Source organism: Pagrus pagrus, assembly GCF_965226575.1.
Source record: "Pagrus pagrus genome assembly, chromosome: 18".
Taxonomy (NCBI): Eukaryota; Metazoa; Chordata; class Actinopteri; order Spariformes; family Sparidae; genus Pagrus; species Pagrus pagrus.
The window spans coordinates 26554813-26577947 of record NC_140202.1 but is presented as its reverse complement, the minus strand read 5'-3'; the positions used below and the strand labels follow the sequence as shown (position 1 = coordinate 26577947).

Here is a 23135-nt window from a genome sequence, read left to right as displayed (position 1 = left end):
TAGCAGCGCAAAACACATAATGTACGGCGACTGTTTGTGTAGCGGCTGCTGTCACACGACACCATCTGTGTAATCAATGAAACGGGCTTCCCCAGACACGAGAGCAGCGTGTGAGTGGTGTGTATGTACCGCCGAGGTCCGCCTTCCAAGCATCAAGTAGACCAGCCTTCAATTTACGTTTTATTATGAAAGATGTGTGGTCGTATTATACAGTCAACTACCTGTACACAGGAAATGACCAGCTGGCTGTGACTCTGAGGTCTTGATCTTGATCCAAAAACTGAAGACACAACCCCAAAAATGAAAGCTCGCCTTTTTGTTTAGCCAGTGACTCATAAAACGCTACACCAGGAGCAATTCGGTGTTCAGTATCTTGGACATTTCAACATGTAGACTGCCGAGCCTGACAACCCCATGAACAAAACAACTGCGCATATTTCCACATGATATAACATCATCACGTCACATCCACCACTGTGTTATTCAGGGTCTTTTCTTTCTCTATTATTACATTCAGTGGTTTCATTTACTCTGACTTTACTTTACTGTGATTTCACGATGCCTAGCTGCCGTTTAGCGACACCGTGCAGGGGATTCTGCTCCCTAAACGAGCGCTTCAATATCAAACGGTGTTGACTCTGCTTTAACAGCAAACAGCAGCAACGGCGAACACCGAGTCTCGCTAAAATATCAAACGCACCGCTTGTAAAACAAAGGAAATCAGATATAAAGGCCTGAATCTCTCTTCAGTTGAGGTTCAGTATGAAAGCCTAAAGCACTTGTTGAGAATCTAGGATTTTTTTGAATTAAATTAAAACTGCGCTCTAATTGAGAGGGTTGACAGTACGACGGGGTAAAGGAACCAGAATTTGCAAAGTAAATGAAGACATAAATTAAAAGCAATCAGAAGTTTGCTCTGCTCTCTTTTAAAGAGTCTGATGAATCAATTTAAAGAGGCTGCAGATTAACAGTGTGTTTGTGAACCTTAACAGTACGCTTCAAGTTTAAGAGTGTGTGTCAGATTTAGGTGGTGAATTCAAGATGTGAGCTGCACAATCCGAAGAAAACGCATCACAATCAAGTGGAAAACAGCAGCGGACATGTTGAGACAATATTCTTCTTCTGACCCTGTCAAACCCTCCACGGCAACAGCAGCCGCTTTTGACAACCAGATGACGATTTATTGATTAATGTCCTCAGTGTGATGAAGCAATTTATCATCTAATATGCTCTTTATGAATCTCTGGCTGCTGCCTCGTCTGACTCAGCCTTCTAATGAAGTTAAAGAAGTGAGGAGGCAACAAAAATGGAGTCTGCAGAGACACTCTGTCACGCTTTGACTCCGCACTACCTCTTCCTCTTCTTCGCTTCCTTCTTAACTCTCTTCCTCTAACGTTTGTTAAAATAAAAAACAGGTTTTCTTTTCTGCTATACTTTCTTTACCCGTCTTCTTGTCCACTTTATTACATTTTTATCTTCTCTTATCTTTTATCTTTATTTTCACTAGATCTTTCTTTCAAACCATGCATTTCTTGTTTTGTCCGACACAAACTGCAGCTGCAGCAGCTTCTTCTCACTATCTGCTGCAGTGGATTCACAGCACTAACATAATGGATCAGTATGTTGCATGCCAGCAGCTACAGGAGCATCACAGATCACAATCTTACTACAATCTGGGGCTGCAGCAGTTTCTGTGCAGGATCACTATCTTCTGTTATAATGTAACATGGATTTATTATAGATAATATGGTCAACCTACTGAAAAAAGCATATATATTTGTGACCTTAAGTTTTTTTTTCTCCAGATGAACTAAAACAGGTGAATAAAGCAGGTTTTGTAACCAGAAAACACAGTTAGACCTTAAACCTTCATTAGAAAATAATATTTATCTTTTCGAGCAGAATCTTGGTTTTACAGTAACAAGTACGGTATGTTTCACCTGCAGCAGCAGCTGTTTTCATCAGATAAGATCTGATAAACCTTGTTAAACCTTGATGTTTCCTCCAGGAGTTGGTGGAGACCAAAAATAGAGCAAAAAAGAAAAGTGAACATTGGACAAATACCAGCGAAATGAGATGATCGTGGTGCCGTGTCTGCTTGTTTATAGAAGACAAAGAGCCAGACTGTACAACAACTACACTGTTTTATAATGCCCAGATAAGGAATCAGTACTCTGAACTGGCCAAAACACAAGTTCAGGTATCGAACAGGCACTGGGAAGGAAAGCGATGCATCAGAACATCTTTCCCATGAAATTTAGTGAAGTTTTTGTGTTCAAAGAGCTCAGCAATCACGAAAAAAGAAAAACACAATTTGTAATAAACCAAAGTTTTCCTCTAAGGTGTATTCTAGAAAGCCAGTTTTAAAATCAGGATTCACTACTCTAAATAAATCCTTCCTTAACTGATCCGGCTGTGATTTACCCGTCAAACGCTAGTAAGTGCCAACAATCACACCTAGCTTTTAAATCTCACAACAACAGGGACTGTCAGACTGACTTATCTTGTTATTGTTAGTAAAGTTTGTGTGTGAGAGAACCACTAAAACTTCAATGACACCAATTTGCTGTGCAGCTCTGCTTTCTCTCTGTTGTGATTATCTTTTCCTTCTTGTTATTCGCTGTCAGTAAACGCTCATCTGGGACGACGCTGATGGTTATGAGAATGTGCTGCAGCCATTCTCGCCATCACTGCTATCTGTGCTTGTCTCAGTACAAAGCATTTCCCCCTGACATTATCTCTGTTAGCATCTTATTCTTGCTTTCCGGTTCCCTCGTACGTCTCCTCCTCATGAATATTACAGTACGAGGCTGCAGAGAGCAATATGTGCCTCAGCGGTTAAGAGTCTGACGGTTTGTGTTCAACACTTGAATGTCTGAAAAACGTACGCTGTCAAGTGTTTCCTGTATAAACAGTGTTTACATTTTCAAAAGGCAGGTGTAAAAATAGGTCTGATCATGCAGCTGTCGTCATGTGTGAGCGATTTTCACCTCAGATTGATGACTACGTGTTATTCCTGTATGTGTGGGGCGAGTTTTCTGACCTGCTGAGAATGTGAAAGCACTTCTCGGGTAGGAAAAGGTCAAAAAAATGCGTCATCGTCAATAATAAACAAAAACCTTCAACACAAGCCAGGTTTTCTTCCTGTCTAAAAATAAAACACATTCAAGTGTAAACCGGATGATCCTCTCTGGAACAGCTCAAAACTCGAAGGATGTTGTTTTTGTAAACTTTAAGTAGTTTTGTGTCCAAAACCCAAAGTTATTTGTTATTTACAGTCACAGAAAACAGACAAAGCTGCAAATCCTTTCCAGATTCCCAGTGCTGCTACAAATCACAACACTCTCATGACCACGTACCTAAGATGGCGATGACCTCGTCGTCCTGGATGACCTCTAGCGACCCCGACACGACGAAGCACAGGGTGTCGACGCTCTCTCCGGCGTGGAAGATCAGGTCTCCGGGGGCGCAGTGCGTGGTCTGAAACTCCACCGCCAGCGAGCGCAGGCAGCCGTCACTGGCCAACCGGAAGGCAGGATGTTCGTTGAACACCTGAGTGAGAGGACAGGAAGTTGGTGATCATAGTTATAGTTTATATCGTCTAGTTTAAAAAAACCTGATCAGTTTGTTCTCACAGAATCTGATACTGTATGACGAACACCACAACGACCAAGTCAAGGCCAACACACGGCTTGAGATCGCCCAGCGGCTTGGATGCGTAATTATGGATCCCACCCAAGTTCTCACAAGACCTGCAATCTACCTCCGATCGGTGGGTTTTATTGGTTGCGTTCACCATGCTTGGCTCAAACTGTTAACTCACACATTAGCTCTGGTAATGTCTGTTTCTAAGCTGTAGCTCTGCAGGTAAACAAACCGACCTTCTGGTCGTCTGCTGCCCCTGCCGGGGTCACTCGTCCTCGGGAGTCTCTCTCATCAGTGTGAAATCGCTGTTTCAAGTTTGAGTTGAAGACCGTTGTCTCATTGTAATTGTGTGACTACAGTTAGATTCCTCCACCTTGTTTTCGTCTCTGCAGAGGAAATTATTTGCCGATTTCCATTCAGACGTGCAAAATGAAAAACGGCTTCCACCCAGTGAGATAATCCATCAGAGTCACAGTGAAGCCTTCATTTGGTTCGCTCCTTCTTTCACTGAGATGAGTTGAGTGTTTCCATAACAGTGCTTCCTGTCAATCAGCTGGAGCTCTCAGGAAATAATCACCAGGAAATAATCCCTCAATAAACCGTGTCGCCTCACAAACTTCACTGTCTTTTCAGTCAGGACCTTTGTTTCGAGCAGACAGCAGCTGGCACCGTGTCAGTCGGCACCGAAGAATCATGTTTATGAACACAGCTGGTTTACGAGGCTTTACTTCAAATGGAAGGAAAAAGGCAAAAAAAAAATTCATTATGTTTAGTTTTAGGGGAAATCTGCACATTTCTCAGTGTTTACTAAACTTTGCCAAACTTTTTTAAGAAGGGGTGAAACATGGATTTGATTGGACCACTTACTGTCTTTTAACTTTGGTGCTTAATGAGCACCACATTTTCATTTTTTGGTAATTTTTTCCTCAAATGTTGTTTTTTAATTCAAAGCAAGAAACATTTGTGAGATGTTTTCTTTGCAACAGAACCTGCAGACGACTGCTGCATTTCGCCTTGAACCCGTTAAAGAATTCTATTCGCTCTTGTTATAAATTTTAAAAAAGTCTCGGTTGCTGGACAAATGCTTTAAGAAGAAAATATTTGAGGCATCAACAGTTCTGAATGACGAGACTCATTTCAGGAGTATGTGTCATTGTGGCTGGTCGTTGCAGCACAGTTACACAAGCGAAAGTGTCCTTTTTTTGTTCAATGCCAGTTCAGCACTTTGAGTCTCTTCCAAAGTTTAGGGAGCCATACCAGTCGTGTCGACTGATTCCCAGGAGCTTCTTACCTCGCCTGCATTTAGTTACGTAATGACTTCACCCGAGGACCGACTGGTGCTCACTGCAGTGAAATAAATGTCCTACTCCAGAAATCTAAACATCAGTTTGTGTGGGTTTTGTTGCTGATTCAGGTGTTTGAAGAATGTTATGGCAACTAAGGTCAGACATTTGCTTTTTGTGTCTTTATGAGGATTGCTATCTCAGGTTTAGGTACGTTAAGTGCTTGTAGCTGCACTTTCTATTAAAAACATATTAGAAAGTGAGATTTTGAACTGTTTCAAAGCCTTTAGCATCATGGCCGTCGCCATCTATACAGTCGATGGTTAAAACCCATGCGCAGGATGTTAAAGTTTCCATTTTTTAGCTCCCATGTAGAGATTAAAAAAATATTCATGTCCTCTTTCCTTATTTATCTTTCTCTCATCTATCATTTTCTTCTAGAAACAAAGCCTTACGTCATCAGAGGAATCTGTGATCGCATAACTGTCGACACATAGAGGCTTTAAAAGTGTCAAACTGTGAGCTGATATTATTCACAGAGTCAAGACACAGAATTCAAACTTGTTTCATGTTTTATACAGCGATGTGCTGTGATGCCACAACCTTGGATACGCACCTTCCTGTTGAGGTGGACACAGATGTCAGCCCGCATGTCCTTGGGACAGATGGACAAGACCTGGAAGACAGAGAGACACAAAGGAGGGTCACCGCTGAGAAAGAAACTCATAACTGTTTCAGAGGACATTTATTCATTCTCGTCCTCCTGCCCATCCCTCAGTTCGTTTTCTGAGGCCGTTTCTGGCTTCAGTAATCCTTCATATCTCCAGTTCAGGAGGGCCAGAGTCAGCTACAGCACAGCCCGGCCGGTCACGTTACATATCCTTGTCCTGGATAGATCTGTAGGACGTTGGATTCTGGTTGCTGAAATACTGTTAAAAATACAAACTCACAGATAGTAGGCTATAGTAACACAAAACACAATTATTTCAAAACAGACAGGGGTGACCTCCATTAAAATCAATGCAAACCTGGTAAAATCAAAGGCCCTCAGTGCTGCCGCTGGTATCTGGAGGTACTGTACATGAGACGAAACGTGTTGGAAGAATGTTTTTTTTTATTTCACGCCTGCCTGACGCCACCAACCCAACTGTCATCTTATTTTTGTTGTAAAAAGCAGGAATAAGCCGAGTTGATTGAGTTGCATCATGGGTAATGTAGGCTCCAGATATTGAAAAGGAAGATAAATGCGTGGAATAAAAAAGGTGGCACCTACATTACTGAGTAGCCACTGAGTGACATCAGACACATACTGTATGCAGCAGTACTCCCCAAGACCTGTGAACACACTTTAATGACTTTAACTTTAATTAATTTATAAATTGTGAGTGAGTCAAAGGTCGGGCTTCCATCGATGGTCATCCAGCACCTTGATATTTAGACGAGTCCTGTGTCAGGTAAAGATCATCTGCAGGAAAAACACAAAAAGGATCTTACCCACACTGCCTTGCAGCAGGTCGCTCTCCGAGTATTACTGCAGTTTAGTGATTCAAGCTGATTTGGTTGTGGCATTCATTAACTCCCTCTGGATACGGGTGTCTGCCAAAAGCCTAAACTGTAAACTGTAATCGCTTTGTCCAGCTCATTACACAAATTCTGAAATCCAGCCTAATTAAACTGAAGTAAAACAGAAAACACAATATTATCCCCACAATCCTGCATTGTTAACAATGAACACAATCGACCAAGGGGAAGACACTAAGTCCTCTAAAAGCCTCGGCGACATCAAAACAAAACACCACCGTCTTTGAAAGTCGCCTTTGCTCTATTTAGAGTGGAAGATATTAGCAGCTCGGAGACGCTTCTGGGAGCCTCTGGTCTTTTTTTGGGTGTGTGCTTGCATAAACAGCTGACTGTGTACCGTGTAATGGCTCCCAAAGTGACAAAAAAATACCCACTAATTGGCCCGAGCTCTGACTGTGAGGTATTTATACTGAGGGCAGCCTCGCCTCACATCTCCCCAACAGTCTATAATTATCTCAACAAAATCTTTGAAAATGGGATTGATGGGGAGGACGAGGCGTATGATCTAAAGAGATAACGAGAAAGAAAGAAAGAAGGAGAGTGTGAGGAAATCAAAGAAATAGACAAATATGAGACAAAGTCCCACTCGAACAGGACAAATATAATGAGGAGGTTAGACGAAATGATGAATTAACCTCCTCGCCTTCTGTCAGCCGATGAAAATGACTTTAGCAAACCTCCTCACAGCCATCTGAGGTCGTGATCTTAAGATTGGCCGGTTCCTGAAACTTGACATGTGCACTGAAAATTAAATTGCCTCATTCCTAATGTTCCTGCAGAGGTGACGGAGGGAACATAAAAATCAACAGAGTCAGAAATCAAACTGAATTTAAGGAGAGGTCCGTCTTTGCCAAACCACGAGAGGTGATTTGTGACGGACTCTTAACTTTACACGGCGGATTAATGTTTGATCACAATAATCAGTGTTTACTGCAGTTATTATAAAATCACCGCATGTCCCCCGGTGACATTAAACCTGTCAGATAAAAGAAAGAGAGGAAGAAGAGATGGATCCGTTTGTTTTACCGACACAAGAAGGAAAAAACAGCATTTTAATTTGTGTTTACTTTCATTAGATTCTTCTTTATGTCCTCACAGCCCAAATCTGAAGGCTGCTGCTGATGCATAGATTCATAAATAGCTGCAGGACTTCACGTGTGAGGAGTCTGTGTTGTGTTTTGATGCAGATTTGAGGAAGGAGGAGGAGGTTCTGGCGAGATGAACAATCTCAGTGGAGTAATTAGTGCACATTACGCAAAGCACACACTGTGGATGTGTGTTTTCAATCATTTATCCTTTCAGCAGTAAGTTTTATTCCGACAAGACCATTTCCTGTTTTATTTTGTAGCTTACACTTCCTGTCTTTGTCTGTTTTCCTGCCCTTTTTTCCCTGCTCACCTGTGTCCCAATAGTTAATCATTCCTAAGCCTGTGTTTTCCCCTCACTCGTCATTGGTCCTCAGCTTTTGTTTAAATTTCTCTTTCCTCACCTGCATTTTGGATTTTGGATTAAAGCTTGCTTTTTCGTTTTTTTACCTGCATCAGACAGATGATTTTTCTTTGTAAAATTCTACTTTGAAAAGCAATAAAAGAAAAAATAGACACTGGTGACATTCACATAAGATACTACAGAAGCCGACATCGTCCGTGCTTGCAATCTTTTTTTAATCACCAGTTAATTATTCTGTTATCTCCAGATAAAACAAAGCTCGTTTTCTGGTGTTAATGGGTTAATTTATCCCATTGTGTCGAGAAAACAAAAGGCAGATTTCTCAAGATAACGGGATCATTTGTCAGGAAAAAATGACTTTTGTTTTCTTGAGATCGCGGGATAATTATGGATTACACGTGTCTCGTGTTGCAGGCGACTGATCTGAATGTTATCTCTAACACAAAGACACAATGAAGTTTCTATGTTCGACCTTGACTGAAGAACGCTCTGATGCGTTGATCAATAATGGAAACTCCTTGATGTGACATTCTCAGCTTGAAATCAGTTGTTACAGTTGTCGAGACGTCGACTGGCGCGCTGGCAGAGCACTCCTGATCTTTGATTAGAGCTGAAAGTAATGAGAGGAAACAACCTTTTGTTTTGTTCGTGATAATGGATTGATTGTTTCTGTCTTTTCTCAAGATAACAACATAATGAAGTTGTGATCTTGAGATAACGGCATTATAAAATAATTGCTTGCTCGACAGTTGACTGCAGGAGCTACAACATTTAAAATATTAATACAACCTCACTAATCCAACCGATTGTCAAGTGATTGTCAATTAAAGTGATGCAGCAGCAGTATTCGAGCTCGGAGTGCCTCAATGCACTCGCATGAAACATAACAACATGATAATCTGAACTGTGTGCAGATATCTGCAGTCTGTGAGCGGGTTGATGTCTTTGGGGGTGCAGAGGGTCAGAAGTTCAGCGCTCAGCGTGTGTTTGGGTAAATGAGGTCGTAATAGAGTGTGACTGCTGACTGGCTCTCAGGCGTTCTGGTGGTTTTGTGTTTATTTTCTCCTCATGATGGTCCCAGTGCGTCTTCACACCGCCTCTGTTATGAAGATTCATTTTAGGCTTCTTTGGCGTTTGTGGCACGGCTGTCTTGTTCCAGTGAGCTCAACAAATCTAACACTTTTGTACGAAGCATTCAGACTGATTGACCCAATCAATCACAGGACATGACACGTTACACATCGTCTCAACCCCCGACCCTTGACCTCACCTTCTCCGTGTCGATGCCTTTGGACATGGACCAGGTGGAGACGATGTAGTCCATCACCCGCTCGCTCAGCCCCTTGGGAACCTGGTAGAGCTTCAGGAAGTCCCGCACGTTGTTGAGCATCTCGTGGTAGCGGTTGGTGTTGGCGTACATCTGCTGGAAGATGGTGGTCACGTTTCCGAAGATGGTGGCGTAGAGCAGAGCTGGAGAGGACGACACACACACACACACAGACGAGCCACGTATTAAACTGGTGTTTATGGGATTTTTCTTCCTCCTGTCTTTCTTTATTTCTTGGTTTAAATCTTTCTCTCATTTCTGTCTTTTTGTTGCCCCGTGAGGTGCTTTTATAACACACGGTTCATTAAAGCGTTTCATGAAAGTAATTATTTTTGACTGGAGGAGAATATCCACTTACACTCTGTAACACACACACACACACACACACACACACACCCCTAAAACCGGCAGTCGCCTTGCTTTAATTTTTCTTCAGTCTTCTTCTTTGTGACGAGTACATTTGTGAAAGCACTTAATACAAAATCGTCTCATGTGACCTGTTCAATTACTCCTGCAGCTCCTGAAGGACTTTAATCCTGAAGTAAGTGAGAAACTAATCACAAGCAGGAGAAAAACTGCAGGCAGCCGATCATACAGGTGTACAGATCCTGTATTTACACTGCAACAACACAAAACCTCTCCGCTGAACATGATCTGAGTTTAACATCTTTCCCAGGATGAATTTAAACAAACACAAACACAAGAAACCTTCAACACACCAACGCAATTTGTGCTCTACGTTAGATATGCAAACGAATACGGATGTAGCATGTTTTCCGAAAGATTATGGATACGGAGCAGCACACCAGCATGTGTGCCGTCTCCCGCTGGATGACAAGCTGTCTTAACGGCAGCTTACACCGCTGAGGAGGTGCTCAAGAGGAGGAGTGGGAGTTTCACCCCCGTCCAGCTTAAAGCCGTCGTGCGTCGCTGCTGCTGCTGTCAGCCTGTTCTGTACGCCACTGTTTCCATAGACACCTCACTGAAAATAGTTCCTCCTCTTTTTTCCCTCCTCCTCCCAGACAATAAAAATGACAAAAGGAAGAGGAGAAGAAAATGACAAGTTAAGTGAAAAATGGGGATGGGTGGGTGGAGAGGAGCGTCTGACGATGGCACATGAGCCACGAAATAAGAGGGTTGGGAAAGAGTGCAAGTTGTATGAAGCAAAAAAGAAAGTGAGAGCGGAAAAAAATGTTGGACAAAACAACGTCTGTAAGTGACTGTGTGTTTGAGATAAGGTGTGTATATGTAAATGAGAAAGAGTAAAGAAAGGCGACCAGGAAGACTTTGGAATCAAATAAAAGAAAATTGTTTTTATTCTCAAAGAACCGAGAGAGTCAGAAATAAAGAGAAAGGATTCAAAGACGCAGAGAGAAAGAGGCAGAGAGGTGTGTCAGCACCGAGATAAACACTGTTCCAGTTTGCTTCTCTCAGACTCGGCAGCCTTCCAGGACCCTCCAGGACCTCTCCAGGACCCTGTCAGCTGGGACAGACCGACTCTAACAACACTGCCGAGCTGGAACTGAGAGCCTCACAGACAGCTCTAACTCTGCAAATGTAAGACTGCTAATTGGGCGACACTGCGGCTCAGCAGTTGGCCGATATCACCTCAGCACGAACAGCGGCCGAGGTTTGACCCCCCCTGCTGAGCTGAAACAACCTCTCAGTGTTTGTCAGGATTTGAAGTGGTTGATTCAGACTCCAGCTCGGTGCATTTATCGAGGGGAGAAGGTTGGTGGTAAAAAACCACATGAAGACACCTGAAACTGCAAGCTGCAGTCCTCTAACAAGACATGTCCGGACCTCTGGAGCATGATGGTTTTAAATCGAAGCTGGAGAAAAGTATTGTGAGAAAAACTAAACTACACTCCTGCAGAGGTCAGGTGCATTACAGTAGATGGAAAGCTAATTAGCAGCATTTTGCATTTGCAAGCCGTAAACAATGTCAAAGCAGCTCGAGACAAATAACAGCGCTCCAAAGAAACCGACCTCCAGAACTTGACCCTCCATTACTGAAGCAGTATTTGCAGAAGGAGTGTTTAAAGTTGAGCAAACGTTATAAAAGGACGGAGCTTACCTAAAGTTAATGGTTTCCAAGTTCATCACCCTCCTCCTTGTAGGTAAGCCCAGCAAAAACTAAGCAAAGGTCCATGCCCATATATCTTTGCAGCATGTTTGGCAGCATGCAGCCTCCAAAGGAGCAATCAGACTTCTAGTTGAAAATATTGTAACTTTTCAGAAAGGTGTCACCACTGTCGCTCTTTTTCAGGCAACCACATGGTGAATTAGACGGAGCGGGACTCGTCACCCATCACCCTGGAAAACCAAGAAAATGGGCCAACAGAATCGATAACAGCTGAGAGAGAAAAAGCAGCCGGACTCTGAATGTTTGCTGGTAAATTCATCTTTTAACGGATGCTCCATCCCAGTGTTTTATTTTGTGGTGCTAAACCAAAGTCATATCTTTTGGACAAACGTGACTTATTTCTATTATTCTGCTCCAAGTACCAAGTGACATCTGTACAGAGCTGCTGCAGCCTGGTTACCTGATCCTGATTGGATCTTTATAACACCAACATCATTCTGCATCAGTCTGTAAACAACACATTTCTGGTCCCATGAAGAGTTTCGACGGTTCAATCAAAGGACCCCGGCTGCAGTTTATAGCTGTCATTTCAATACTAAATTTGAAATGTGATACGTCCCTCACGGCTCTATTTATTTAAATCTGTCCCTGTTTTCCCCCTCTGGTGGCCACAGAGAGATGGGCTGCTGGGAGGGGGAGGAGTGCGATGGTCAGGACGGGGAGCAGATGAAGAGCTTTACTTTCCTCATATTTATTAGCTGACGGAGCAGCCGAAGGGACGACGACGACCAGACGCTGTCAGAGTGAGGCTCTGATCAACTGGAGGGAGTCTTTGCAGGAAGTTTGTCTCCAAATTGACTGTGACACTGACGAGGGAAACATATCAGAACCATCACTGGGTCTATTTTGGCCTCGTGGCGCTGCGCTGATCTCATCAGCAGCTTTCTTTCTCATATTGTTGCTAAGCACTCGTTACCGCTGTGTTCGTCCCAGAGACCACCTGTACGTCACGCATGTGGGCGGGTCGCTGACGTCTGCTTAGATCATGAGTGGGTTTCTGTTTTCCTGATAACGACCCTATATAAATTAATTGCGCATCACTTCATGTTTGCTTCTTTTTTTTACTGAGAAACCACCGAACACACCAGAGGCACACGAGTTCAATCAGATCTGCAGCAGATTTATCGGTGAAAGAACGAAGCAAAGCAGAATTTAATTCATGAGATCTGGAAATTATTTATCAAATTACATATTTTGAGGTACATGTCATACATTTTTAAAACTCTTCTGCAGCTCTATTTTAAAAATCTGCCTGTGTCTGCTGTCTGCTTGATGGAAACTAACCTTTAAAATCTTCCATTTTCTCCTCACGTAATCTGAAGGTGTGATAACTCAGACATCACCAGTTAAAGAAACTGCCCCTTTTCCTTAAAACACAATCTGAAGTCTGCCTCAAATCCTCCTCCTCTGATCCCTTCCAGCTCCTCTCTCAGTTGAAAGACGCCAGTCAGGGAAGTTTCACCGTGATTCACTGAACTATACTCTCATGATAAGTGTCTCCTGAAGGCGAACTGTCAAAATGAGACGCTGCTGGATGATGAAATACTTCCTTGGTAAGATACGTATTGACAAAGCGCTGTCAAAAAGTGGTGATGAAGCCAAACAAAGGACAATTTAAATCGGACTGATCAGGAGACAATCACCACCGCCTCCCTTCCCTGTGTGAATATTCCTTCTCCGGTTTCTCAGACGATCTGCCGGAGGAGCTCAGGACGATTTGTCAGAGCGAATGATTGTGAGAGACAGAAATCTGTCCGTCCAGGAGGAGTGACGGAGACACAGTGTCAGCGCCTGAAGCCCGGAGTCCAGAAAACATCCATCAGAACACTCCTACATGAACAGACAGCCAGCACACACACACGCAAACTCACACACAGTACAGTAGTACTCACACACACATCAGATGCAAACATATGCAAACACAGAGGCCATGTTAGGAACAATTAGCTTATCTGATGTCGTTGTTGTGTTGTTAGCTTATAAAACAGTAAAGCTAGATCCAGACAGTTATACCCTGATAAAGGATCATTTTTTAAACCAAGCCCAAGATTTAATAGTCCTGTTTTGCTCTTAAACTCTTTGTAAAATCACATTTCGTGTGAAATCTGAAGAGGACCCTCCTTTATTAAGTCTTCTGATTAGTTTCCTCTCAGTGGACGGAGTCGTCTTTTGTCTCCAGCCTCTGTGGATGAACCCTGAACGCACCTCGGCGACACAAACAAACCAAAAATAGCAACACAAAGTGAAAACAAAGCAGCGGGGCTCTTTAGAGCAGCCACCTCCATCACGAGCCATTGAGCCCAGTCCATTTGCTGCTCAGTGAGCCGAGCCAGCGTCCAGGCTGCATCACAACACATTACACGGTGACAGGACCCTGCAGTCCGCCAGCCAAACGCAGAGAGAGCCAGTCAGCCGCATCAGACGCCAACAACAAAAAAAAGCTACTGTATAAATCTGTTTTGACAAGCAGTAATTGTGCATCAAGCACTCTCTGGGTGAGTAAAACATTGAGGCTGATTGTCTCTAAATAAGTATTGACTAAAAATCTGCAGAGGCATCCCGGTGTTAGTCACGGCCCCGGCCCTCCTCCAGCCACGACAATCATTCAGTAATTATGACCCTCACTCAGTAAATAAGGTTCGTTTAGCACAAACATCTCATTGTTTTCTTCTCATTAGGTCATCTTAATGGACTACTCATCACCGTGCAGAAATGATAATGAGTTTTGGAGGGAGTGGGTCGGGCTGCAGTTGATGGGTTGACATCAAACACCGGTATGTGACCGTGCTACGGTGGAGGACGGGACGCTAACGTGTGCAACACTGAAGGGTCGTCTGCTGACGTCGTCTGCGACACAACGAGACGCACAACAACAGGCAGAATGGATTAAACGCCGTCTGATTTCCTTGTGGTTCACCGTAAAGTAACGAGCCGCAGATGTTTGTGACCTGACCATTGAACTGATGACCGCAAAATCTCCAAACTTCCTTTAAAAATCATGCAATTTTAAGAGTTGTTGCACAAGGAGAAACTTTGTGAAACGGATACGGCAAATGTCTAAATCATCTGTGCCTTCTTGTTAAATTTGGCATTAAATGTAAAACAAAGTTGTTTGTTTCCTTGTTAAAAGTGTCATTTGGTTGCAGCATCACTGTACCAGCCTGACAACACACCGCTTCAACTGATTTCACCATGTATACTAAGTTTATGAAAGAAGAACATGTTTCATTTACAAATACAGCAAACAGTAACCATTAAAGGCTACTTCCATGAGAAAGTCCCCAGACTCCCTTAAAAAAATGCTAAATTTTGTGAGTTTGAGTTCAGAAAAACTGAAATACTCACTCGTGTCTCGCTGGGAACGTGTGAAAACTGTGTACAGAGAGATCAGTGACATACTGAACATCTGCTCGGCGCTCAGGGATGAATCGCCACCCTCAGTCTTTTAATCACACTCATAAATCTTGATTAAAATAATAAGTTGGGGACGGTCCAGAGCGTTTGCAGGGTGACTTCGCTGGATGTTGCTTATTATATATCAGAATGTACAGTCACTGTCTCCCTCCAGCCAAAAGTGTTACATTACATTTGTTTTCTATATTTACATTTTTTAGGAAACTGACAGTAAGGGTTTTGTTGTCGTCTTGTAATTGGCAGCATTTAAAGGAAACATCCGTCCAGACCTCATGGAGGCCGGGTGTTGTATACAAAGATCAATGCCATGAAACACAGAGACATATACCTACGCTCTGGAATAAAAAGCTCCCGAGCGACATGAACCGATCGCGTCCTCCTCAGGTGATTTGTTTTAGACAAAATGTCGTCGGTACAGTCGGCTTCTCCCGGGAGCTTTTAATTCCAGCGAGCAGATAACTTTCCCTCTCTCTCAGAGCTGATATGAAAACTCATCCCGGACGAAATTAAATTAAAATATACAGAAACCGATTTGAATTTTCTTTCCGCATGTTGTGGGATTTGCTGATGATGAATGACAGCGAGAGGCTTTTCTGAAGGTACAAATACAAACTGATTCCTGGCAGACAAACCAGGAATAATGAGCGAGAGGGGGTGGACTTGATTATTGGCAACAAACTTGGAATAAAGAAGGGATTATCCTTTTTATTATTCTACTGTTTCACTCAGCGTGAATACAAACAACAAGGACCAGCGAATTCCTGTCTCTGTTTTCCATCTGATGTTTTGAAGTCAAGAAGACGAAGAGTGTTGCGGTTTTCACAAATGGGACCAGCCAGAGCCGACGGTAACAAGGCCATCGGGGGCTGAGCGGCGCTCCCTGTGGACCGGGGGGGGCGGCCTCAGCAGGAGTAATGAAGTCATGGAGGACCGGTGATATTGAACCACTTGTGCCTGGTAAACAATGGGATGGTTTATGTGAGGAGGGACCAGAGATGCAGAGCTGGGGACAACTTAACCTCTCAGCTGATTGTGCTCGCCGCTGGACTCGTGTTGACTGTAGCGTGCCGGTCGATATGTGGGGAAAGTGATGCCATCGCATGGCAGCGTGCGCCGGGTCAGGAGGTCGCGTTCAGATATAGACAGATGAAATGAGGAGCAGAGCGGAGCAGAGGTTAGCTTAGCGTGCAGCAAAGGGTTTAAAGGGTCAGTTCATCCAATTTTAAAAGACAAATATTTCCTCCTTCGCCTCTCTTGGTTCATAGCTCTCAGGTTTGTTTTGGTTTCAGCCCAGGTGTTGAAATGAAATCAGGGATGTGTTCTGTGTCCCGTCTGCGTCTCTCGTTTTTTCCAACCCACTTTAAAAGGGAATCACGACCCACTCATGTTTGACAAAAAACTAAATTGCTGCGTGTCAGCGCCTCGTGGTTGCATGCCTTCACAAACTAATCAGAGAAGACATAAAAGATGCTAATGCTACAGCCTGCAGGGAGATCTACAGTCTGGGGGCTCCGACTGCAAAGGCCCAGTCATCTTTAGTTACAAGCCGGGATCAGAGCAGCATCCATCGATCTTAAAGCATAGAAAAGTAACGTCCTGAAGAAAGATAGTTGATTGTAGAGTCTGACGGCAACCAAAAGCGTCAGTATTTCAAGATCTTTCTCCAGGAAGTTACATTCTGTGGCTTAAAAGGAATTCAATGAAAAGCTGTTGAATGATTTCCAGTGAGAAACATCCCGTCTTCCCCATGAGACGATTTTACAGAGGACTGATAGAGAGCTTCATCATGTGGTGCGACAACAATCACCTGACGAGCAAAACCGGCGAGCTTGTGGTCGACTTCAAATATGAATGTTGCTGCAAAGAAGCTACGAATTCCTAATCCTGAACGCTTCACACACACACATGCTCGACCCAACAGCACAGAAGATCTCTACAATCAGCACAGTGGATGGATTAAACATGAGCAGGACTTCATGACATCGTATTACTTCAGCTGTCTCCTGCATTAATTAATAAAGCAAAATCCTCCACCTCTGGAGATTTGGTCACATGCAGCAGAGCAAAGAAAGAATGAGCTCCTGGCGTCGTGAACACCTTTCTCGATTAATCATGCTCGAGCAGTCCACGGGAGACGCCGGGGTGGGTTGTTCAGGGGGCTATCAGGAGGGATGCTGCCATGGGATGGGAGGACGAGGGAGGGGAGGGATTTATGTGTATGCAAAAACACTTCTAGTTTCATTTCCTCGCAGAGATCTCAGATATTCAGAACTCACTTCAAGCTGAGAGTTCACAGGGTCAAATAAACTGCAGGATGCACCTTTAAAAACCGAGCAGTCATGACCTGCTGTCTTGTTCTAACAGACTGTAAAGAGTTGCTGCTCTTTGATTAGACCTTGATGGTCCGTCTGCCCTGCACAGGCTGTTAGCATCAGATGACACCTGCAGCAGACATTGATTGACCTTCCAGCTCCTGGTTTCGTCTGACTTCGGCTCAGCCAGTCGGGTTCTGCAGCTCGGGGAGGATCTGAGGTCGCTCTGACACCAGTTAGCAGACTCGGTGTCAGCGGATCAAACATCTGAGGGCACCGTTCACATCCTCTGCTCGGTGAAGTGGCTTCTTTTTCACTGCGGTGACTCGGATCAGCAGGTGAGACAGGTACGCGGCGACGATCAAAGCTCACGTGCTCCCAGACTCGTGGTAATCGCAGCTTGGCCCAATTTTCCCCACTGTCAGCAATTATAGCTGAGGAGGACCGATCCATCAAGCCTGGCACCTGCTTGATTCAATTATCCCCACGCTACCCGTCTGACTGCAGGCTCCACACGTTCGCCTCTGGCATAAATTACGAGAGAAGAAATTAAAAAATTATAATAAAAATAGGAGTGATTGCCTCCTTTAGAGGCTTTTCACTGTGGGAACCGCTGGAGATTGGGTTCATAAATGAATGAGCGGGGAAGAGATTCACCGCGAGGACGATTACAACTGGCGATAATTATGGAAATGATGTGTGAATCACTACACAGCCAAAACCCCCGGGCGATTTACACAGCGCACGTAAAATAGATGAAGCTGATATTAATTATTTATGGCTGAGTGTAATGTTGTGAAATTCATCGCTGCTAATGTTTTAGTGTTTCTTTAAGTCGGCACTCAAACACGTGCCAATGAGTGTGCTCGAATATTCACACGTACTGTACCGACTCACACACACACACACACACACACACACACGCAGGCAGATACACTAATCTATATACGGACACCTGCTGTGCACTGATCTGAAATAAAAGAAACACAGCAGATACAGAAACAAGCATGCAGACAGTAACGTGCAGCATCGTATACGAGTGAGTGACAAATTAAAGGGAAAACAACAACAGAGAGTTCAGTCTGAGGTGTTAATCCACCAGCAAGCTCCAAACCAGATTCAACACTCGCGCTCCATCGGTGGCATTAGCACCCTGTTTCCAAAAGATACTCTTTCATTTGGTGTTGTGATGATGGCAGCAGAGAGAGCTGTCCAACATCACCCCAACCGTGTGAAAAAGCATGTGGGAGTTTATTGTTCACCCTCTTCTCCACATAGTGGTGCAGTACGGCCCCAATCGATGCCTTTATGATGGCAGCCAATCAGTGTAGCGCCGGACATCGGCAACGGACGACGACTTGTGAACTTCAGACCTTGAAAAATGGTCTGATGTTTTTTTGAGTTTGGTCAAATGAAGTCTGACTTCACTGCCTTGCACCAGACTATAATCAACCACGGGCATGTTTCCTTTGTGGGGTTTGATATAGTAGCTCGTGTTTTTTGCAGGTTAGAGACGACTCCCACCACAGGAAGAGCTGCAGAAGTCATTTTTCAAGATAAAATGTCAAACATTTGCTTCATAAATGTGACAATTTGCTGCTTTTCTTTGTCACCTATGACAGTAAATGAAGAGTCTTTAAGTTTTGGACTGTTTGTTGGAAGACAGAAACAATCTGCAGACGTCTCTTTGTGCTTCGGGGAACTTTAATGAGCAGTTTTCCCAATTTATTGACATTTCAGAGACAAAAAGATTAATGATGAAAATAATCGGCAGATTAATCAATAATGAAAATAATGGTTGGTTGCAGCCCTATAATGAAAAAGATGAAGACGATCACTTAATATATCTTTGTATTGATTTGCAACAGAGGCTGCGTTCATTACATCATAAAAGGCTGCTGGCTCAGTCATTTCAGTCAGACCGCTGCACTGGTCATTGATTGTCACCATGATAACTTTCCATCTTTTCTAAAAGCATTATCTCAAATATATCAATCAAACTGGACCCCGTAGATCACATTTCATTGTCGTACTGTACCTGTGTCTAATTTGCTTTCGCACATCTAATGAGGGACGTTATGGTGGTGGGTGTGAAGAAATGCACTGTTGAAAAACTTCTAATATCTGTAAGTTGACTTGAGAAAACCTGTAGCATTGAGTCTCGCTGTCATCCTCCTGATGTCTGCTCTGATTGGTTCAGCAAAACGAGCTTTTAATTTTCAGAAGGATTCAGAAGGCTGCTGCTCGAGTCCCAACAAGGACCAAAAAAGTAGCTCACATCACTCCAGTTCTTCTCTTTATCTTTACACTGGCTTCCTGTCTGAATGGTTTTGGGCCAAAATACATTTCTGCTCTGCTGCTACTGCACATTATGAACCACCCAGACCTCTGGGGTCGTCAGGTGCAGGTCTGCTTTCAGTCCCTAGAGTCAAAACCGAACATGGAGAAGCAGCGTTCAGTTATTATGAACCACCTATCTGGAACAAACTCCCAGAAACCTGCAGGTCGGCTCCAACTCTCACCTCTTTTAAATCAAGACTGAAGACCTTTCTGTTCGCCTCTGCCTTTCACTGGAGCAATTTCAAGACTTGTGACTTTTATTCTTTAGTCTTGTTTCTTTTAAACCTTGTTTAACTTGTTTTAATGTTTTATTTCTTAATGTTTTTAATGTGTTTTAAAAGCCTGTTGATGCCCCTGTAAAGCACTTTGAGTCGCCTTGTGTCTCTAATTTGAAGCTTTTGTTTTCTCACCATCTTTATTCAAGTTCAGCTGGTCCTGCTCAGCATTTCAATACATATCCCTGAGCATGACTATTACATGAGCGGAGAATTAATCACTTAGCTCCATCGTGTAGTACACTCATTTATTCTGATTTTTCCCCTTCATTCATCACCGGTCTCTGCAGAAAAGTTTCTCTCCGTGTCGCAGCTTTTCAGCGACAGAAAAAAAAGCCTCATTTTGATGCAACTCCATCGACACTGTTCTGAAAGTGCGTCATCGGGCCACCAGGTGCAGAAGTCTCTCCAGTGAAGCAGTGCGTGTGCTTCAGACAGACATAATGAAAAACTCCCTAAAAATAGGAGATTTCATTCGATATCCACTCACAGCGCACGCTTTTGCTCTTTCTGCGGTTGCCATGTCGACGAGTTAAGCGAGGGCAGGTCAGGGTGAAAGAGGACGGAGGCTTCCCGCCTCTCCGCCGCTAAATGTCCTGAGAATAGACTCTCCTGACAGCATCTATCTGACCGCCTTACCGTCCGGCTGACAGCTGATATGTTTCCTCTGGTCTGAGAATCAGAGTACTTGACAGGTAAAAGAGTAGCAGCCCGGCACAACGTGAGGCCGCCGGGTGTAAGTTAATTTCCTGCCGTGCTCGGATCAGCTTGTCAGGCTGAGAGAGAGAGCTGTGAGGTCTATTAACAGTCGAGTCGGTCAGTTCTTCCAGGAAATGTCTCTTTAGAGAGACAAAAGGATCCCAGATGTTGTCTGAAGCTTATAACAAGAACATGAAGTTGTAATACGGCACATTTCCTCCTCAGTTGGACGCTTAACGTCCTCGCAAACCCACTCTTCTCACCACTTAAGGCAGCCTTCCCGACAGAGGGTTTTCTGCAGGTTGTTAGTGGTCTTTAAAGGGCCTTTTCATGTCAAAGTAAAAATAATCGTCATGTCGAGCGCTATTCAGCCTGTGAAAATAGTTGTCTTCTCATAAAATAGTCTTTTAAGGCTCTGGAGGAGCTCTGTGAAGTCTGAGACAATTACTTTAGAGTGACATAACTTCAGTATCTGAGCTTCTTCTTTGAAATAACAGTTTTATCACAGACCGTCTGCTGTAAAAAAAAAAAAAAAAGGAGGGCGTGGAGTTTTAAAGATGTTTAGCAGGCAGTGAGAATCTGATAAAAAAAGACTATCAAGGTGCTTTATTAGAGGTGTAGGATTCATTTTGAAGTTTGACCCATACTAGGGAGAAAGGGAAGGATATAAATGCCTTTTCCTTTGTGGTAACGGGTTCATCTGCATCCTAATTCAGGGGCTTTATTTTTATAAGAGGTCTCACCCACCTCTACCTCCTCAAACAAGACAGTCAAGAGACGTCTTTGAACTCGTTTAGTCAGAAATGTCAACGTCTAGGGTTCAGAAGTTTGAAAACGCCAAGCCACGTCTCTCCAAAAATTACTTTCTAGTTTCAGAAGGCACCACGAGACTGATGCTGTGGGTGAAGCCTTCAGTGATACATAATGAGCCTCCTCAGTTTGTATAAATACAGACACAAGCAGAGCCTGCCGGCTTGTCGGCGCGTAAGGCCTTCATGACAAATAACACACATCATTAGGCAGGTTAGATTTGCTTTTGAAGGTTTTAACTTGAGGCAAAATGATGAAGCCGAACGCCGCTTCTCTCCCACGTCAGCTGCACATGTAGCAGGACGGAGAAGCAGATGAATAAATATCCAAAACATCTGAGCGTCGTTTGCTTTCTGCTCGGCGACAAGATCCATGTCTGGAGAGCCGCTTTGCTCCAGGACCTTGTGGTGAAACAGTGCAAGGAAAGCAAGAAAATTATCCTCCTCCCTGTGCATTTATTATTCAGAGCGCCAAGGTGCCCACTGTGCCCGCTGCGCCATGTTTAGCATTCTGTTACAAGTAACGCCCTGACTTTCTGAAGCTGCTGAGTGGAGGACGGCATTGTGATTAAGGAGAATAAGACCGTGAGGCAGTGAATGGTAATGCAACCTCCAGAGGACGGAGCGATGAATGTACGCAGACAGGAGACTCACAACCAATCACGATCTGATGCATCGAAGCACAAAGGAGACTGACAAAAAAAATGCACGAGCGGTAACAGAAGGTCACTGCAACTAATCCTCGGACGAGCTGGGAACATGTGGGTGGATTAAGTTCACAAACAGTCCTCCGAAGGTGGTGCCGAGCTGTCCGTAAGCAAAGGCAGGCAACTGTATTAAAAACCCAGAGGAGCCGCCGCGTGTCCAACAACAGAAGACTGTAGTCGTAGCTCCCAGGAGTAAAATGTGAGGAAGTGCATGAATATAAAGCAGAGTACAGCTGAAAAACTCCAAACGTGCTCAGAACATTTTTAAAGAAAGTTTTCCAAAAGAGACTCGGTTCAAGCGGAGCGGACAAAAACTTGCAAACTGGAAAGAAAAACAAAGAACTAAACTTTCACAGGCGTGTGCAGCATGTCCAACAGTGTCCACGTACACAAACGTCAGACGTTGTTTTGTTTTGTGGAAGTCACCCGTACAAATAGTCTTAAAGTATCTGATATTAAATGTACTTGTGCATCAAAAGTCTGATACAGCATGTACTGTATTTTGCAAAGTAACTGTAGTTGTAAAGTAAAAAGTACAACATTTGTCCCCGAAATGAGTAAAGTAGCAGAAAAAAGGAAATATTCAAGTAAAGAACAAATACCTCAAAATCGCACGTAAGTGTAGGACTTGAGTGAATGTTCTGAGGATAGTTTATCAGTTTTTGTCGCATCAAAACTGGGAGTTTTTTCAGGAGACCTGCAGACATTTGTGTCCGTTTTGCAGCAACCGAAACTGGCTATTTTTCACAGGAAGTTGGATCATCTCATTCCCTGATCGTGGCGACCAAAACAAGATATTTTAAGCCAAACCGAGCTGTTCTCCAACCCCTAACCAGGTGTTCAACCGAAACAAAACATAAAGAAACGCTCAGTTTTAACTTGCAGAAACACACTTATCTATCATTTGTTCTGGCGACTAGGATGCAAAAATAACCAAATTCTGTATAGATTAGTTAAAATATGTAGGGAGACAGGATGGAAACATATGAATGTGGAAATACAAAACTAGTTGGGAAAGGAAGTCAAGGAAATAAATGATTTTGCTTCTGTATAAGTGAAAAATGTAACGTTTATAAATGGTACCATGGTGGAGCCGTCAAGTCTTTCCTCATCATGACAGAAGTGTCTTGCTGCAAACCAACAATCAC

General features: G+C 43.5%; 1 protein-coding gene across 3 annotated transcripts in view; it reads right to left on the bottom strand.

Annotated features, from left to right (window-relative positions):
• The window catches only part of LOC311274249 (voltage-gated delayed rectifier potassium channel KCNH5), a gene marked incomplete at its 3' end in the record, with an annotated part of 125223 nt that overhangs the window by 35303 nt on the left and 66785 nt on the right, over nt 1–23135 (bottom strand). For 2 of the 3 annotated variants that reach the window (XM_084381776.1, XM_084381775.1), the window contains exons 9-11: nt 9229–9428; nt 5545–5604; nt 3360–3552 (exon numbers count right to left, since the gene is read on the bottom strand). In XM_084381776.1, the coding sequence (XP_084237902.1) occupies nt 3360–3552; nt 5545–5604; nt 9229–9428 (453 nt within the window). Of the gene's footprint in view, nt 1–3345; nt 3553–5544; nt 5605–9228; nt 9429–23135 lie in introns of those variants that run through there. The other variant, XM_084381777.1, reaches the window with a different exon arrangement.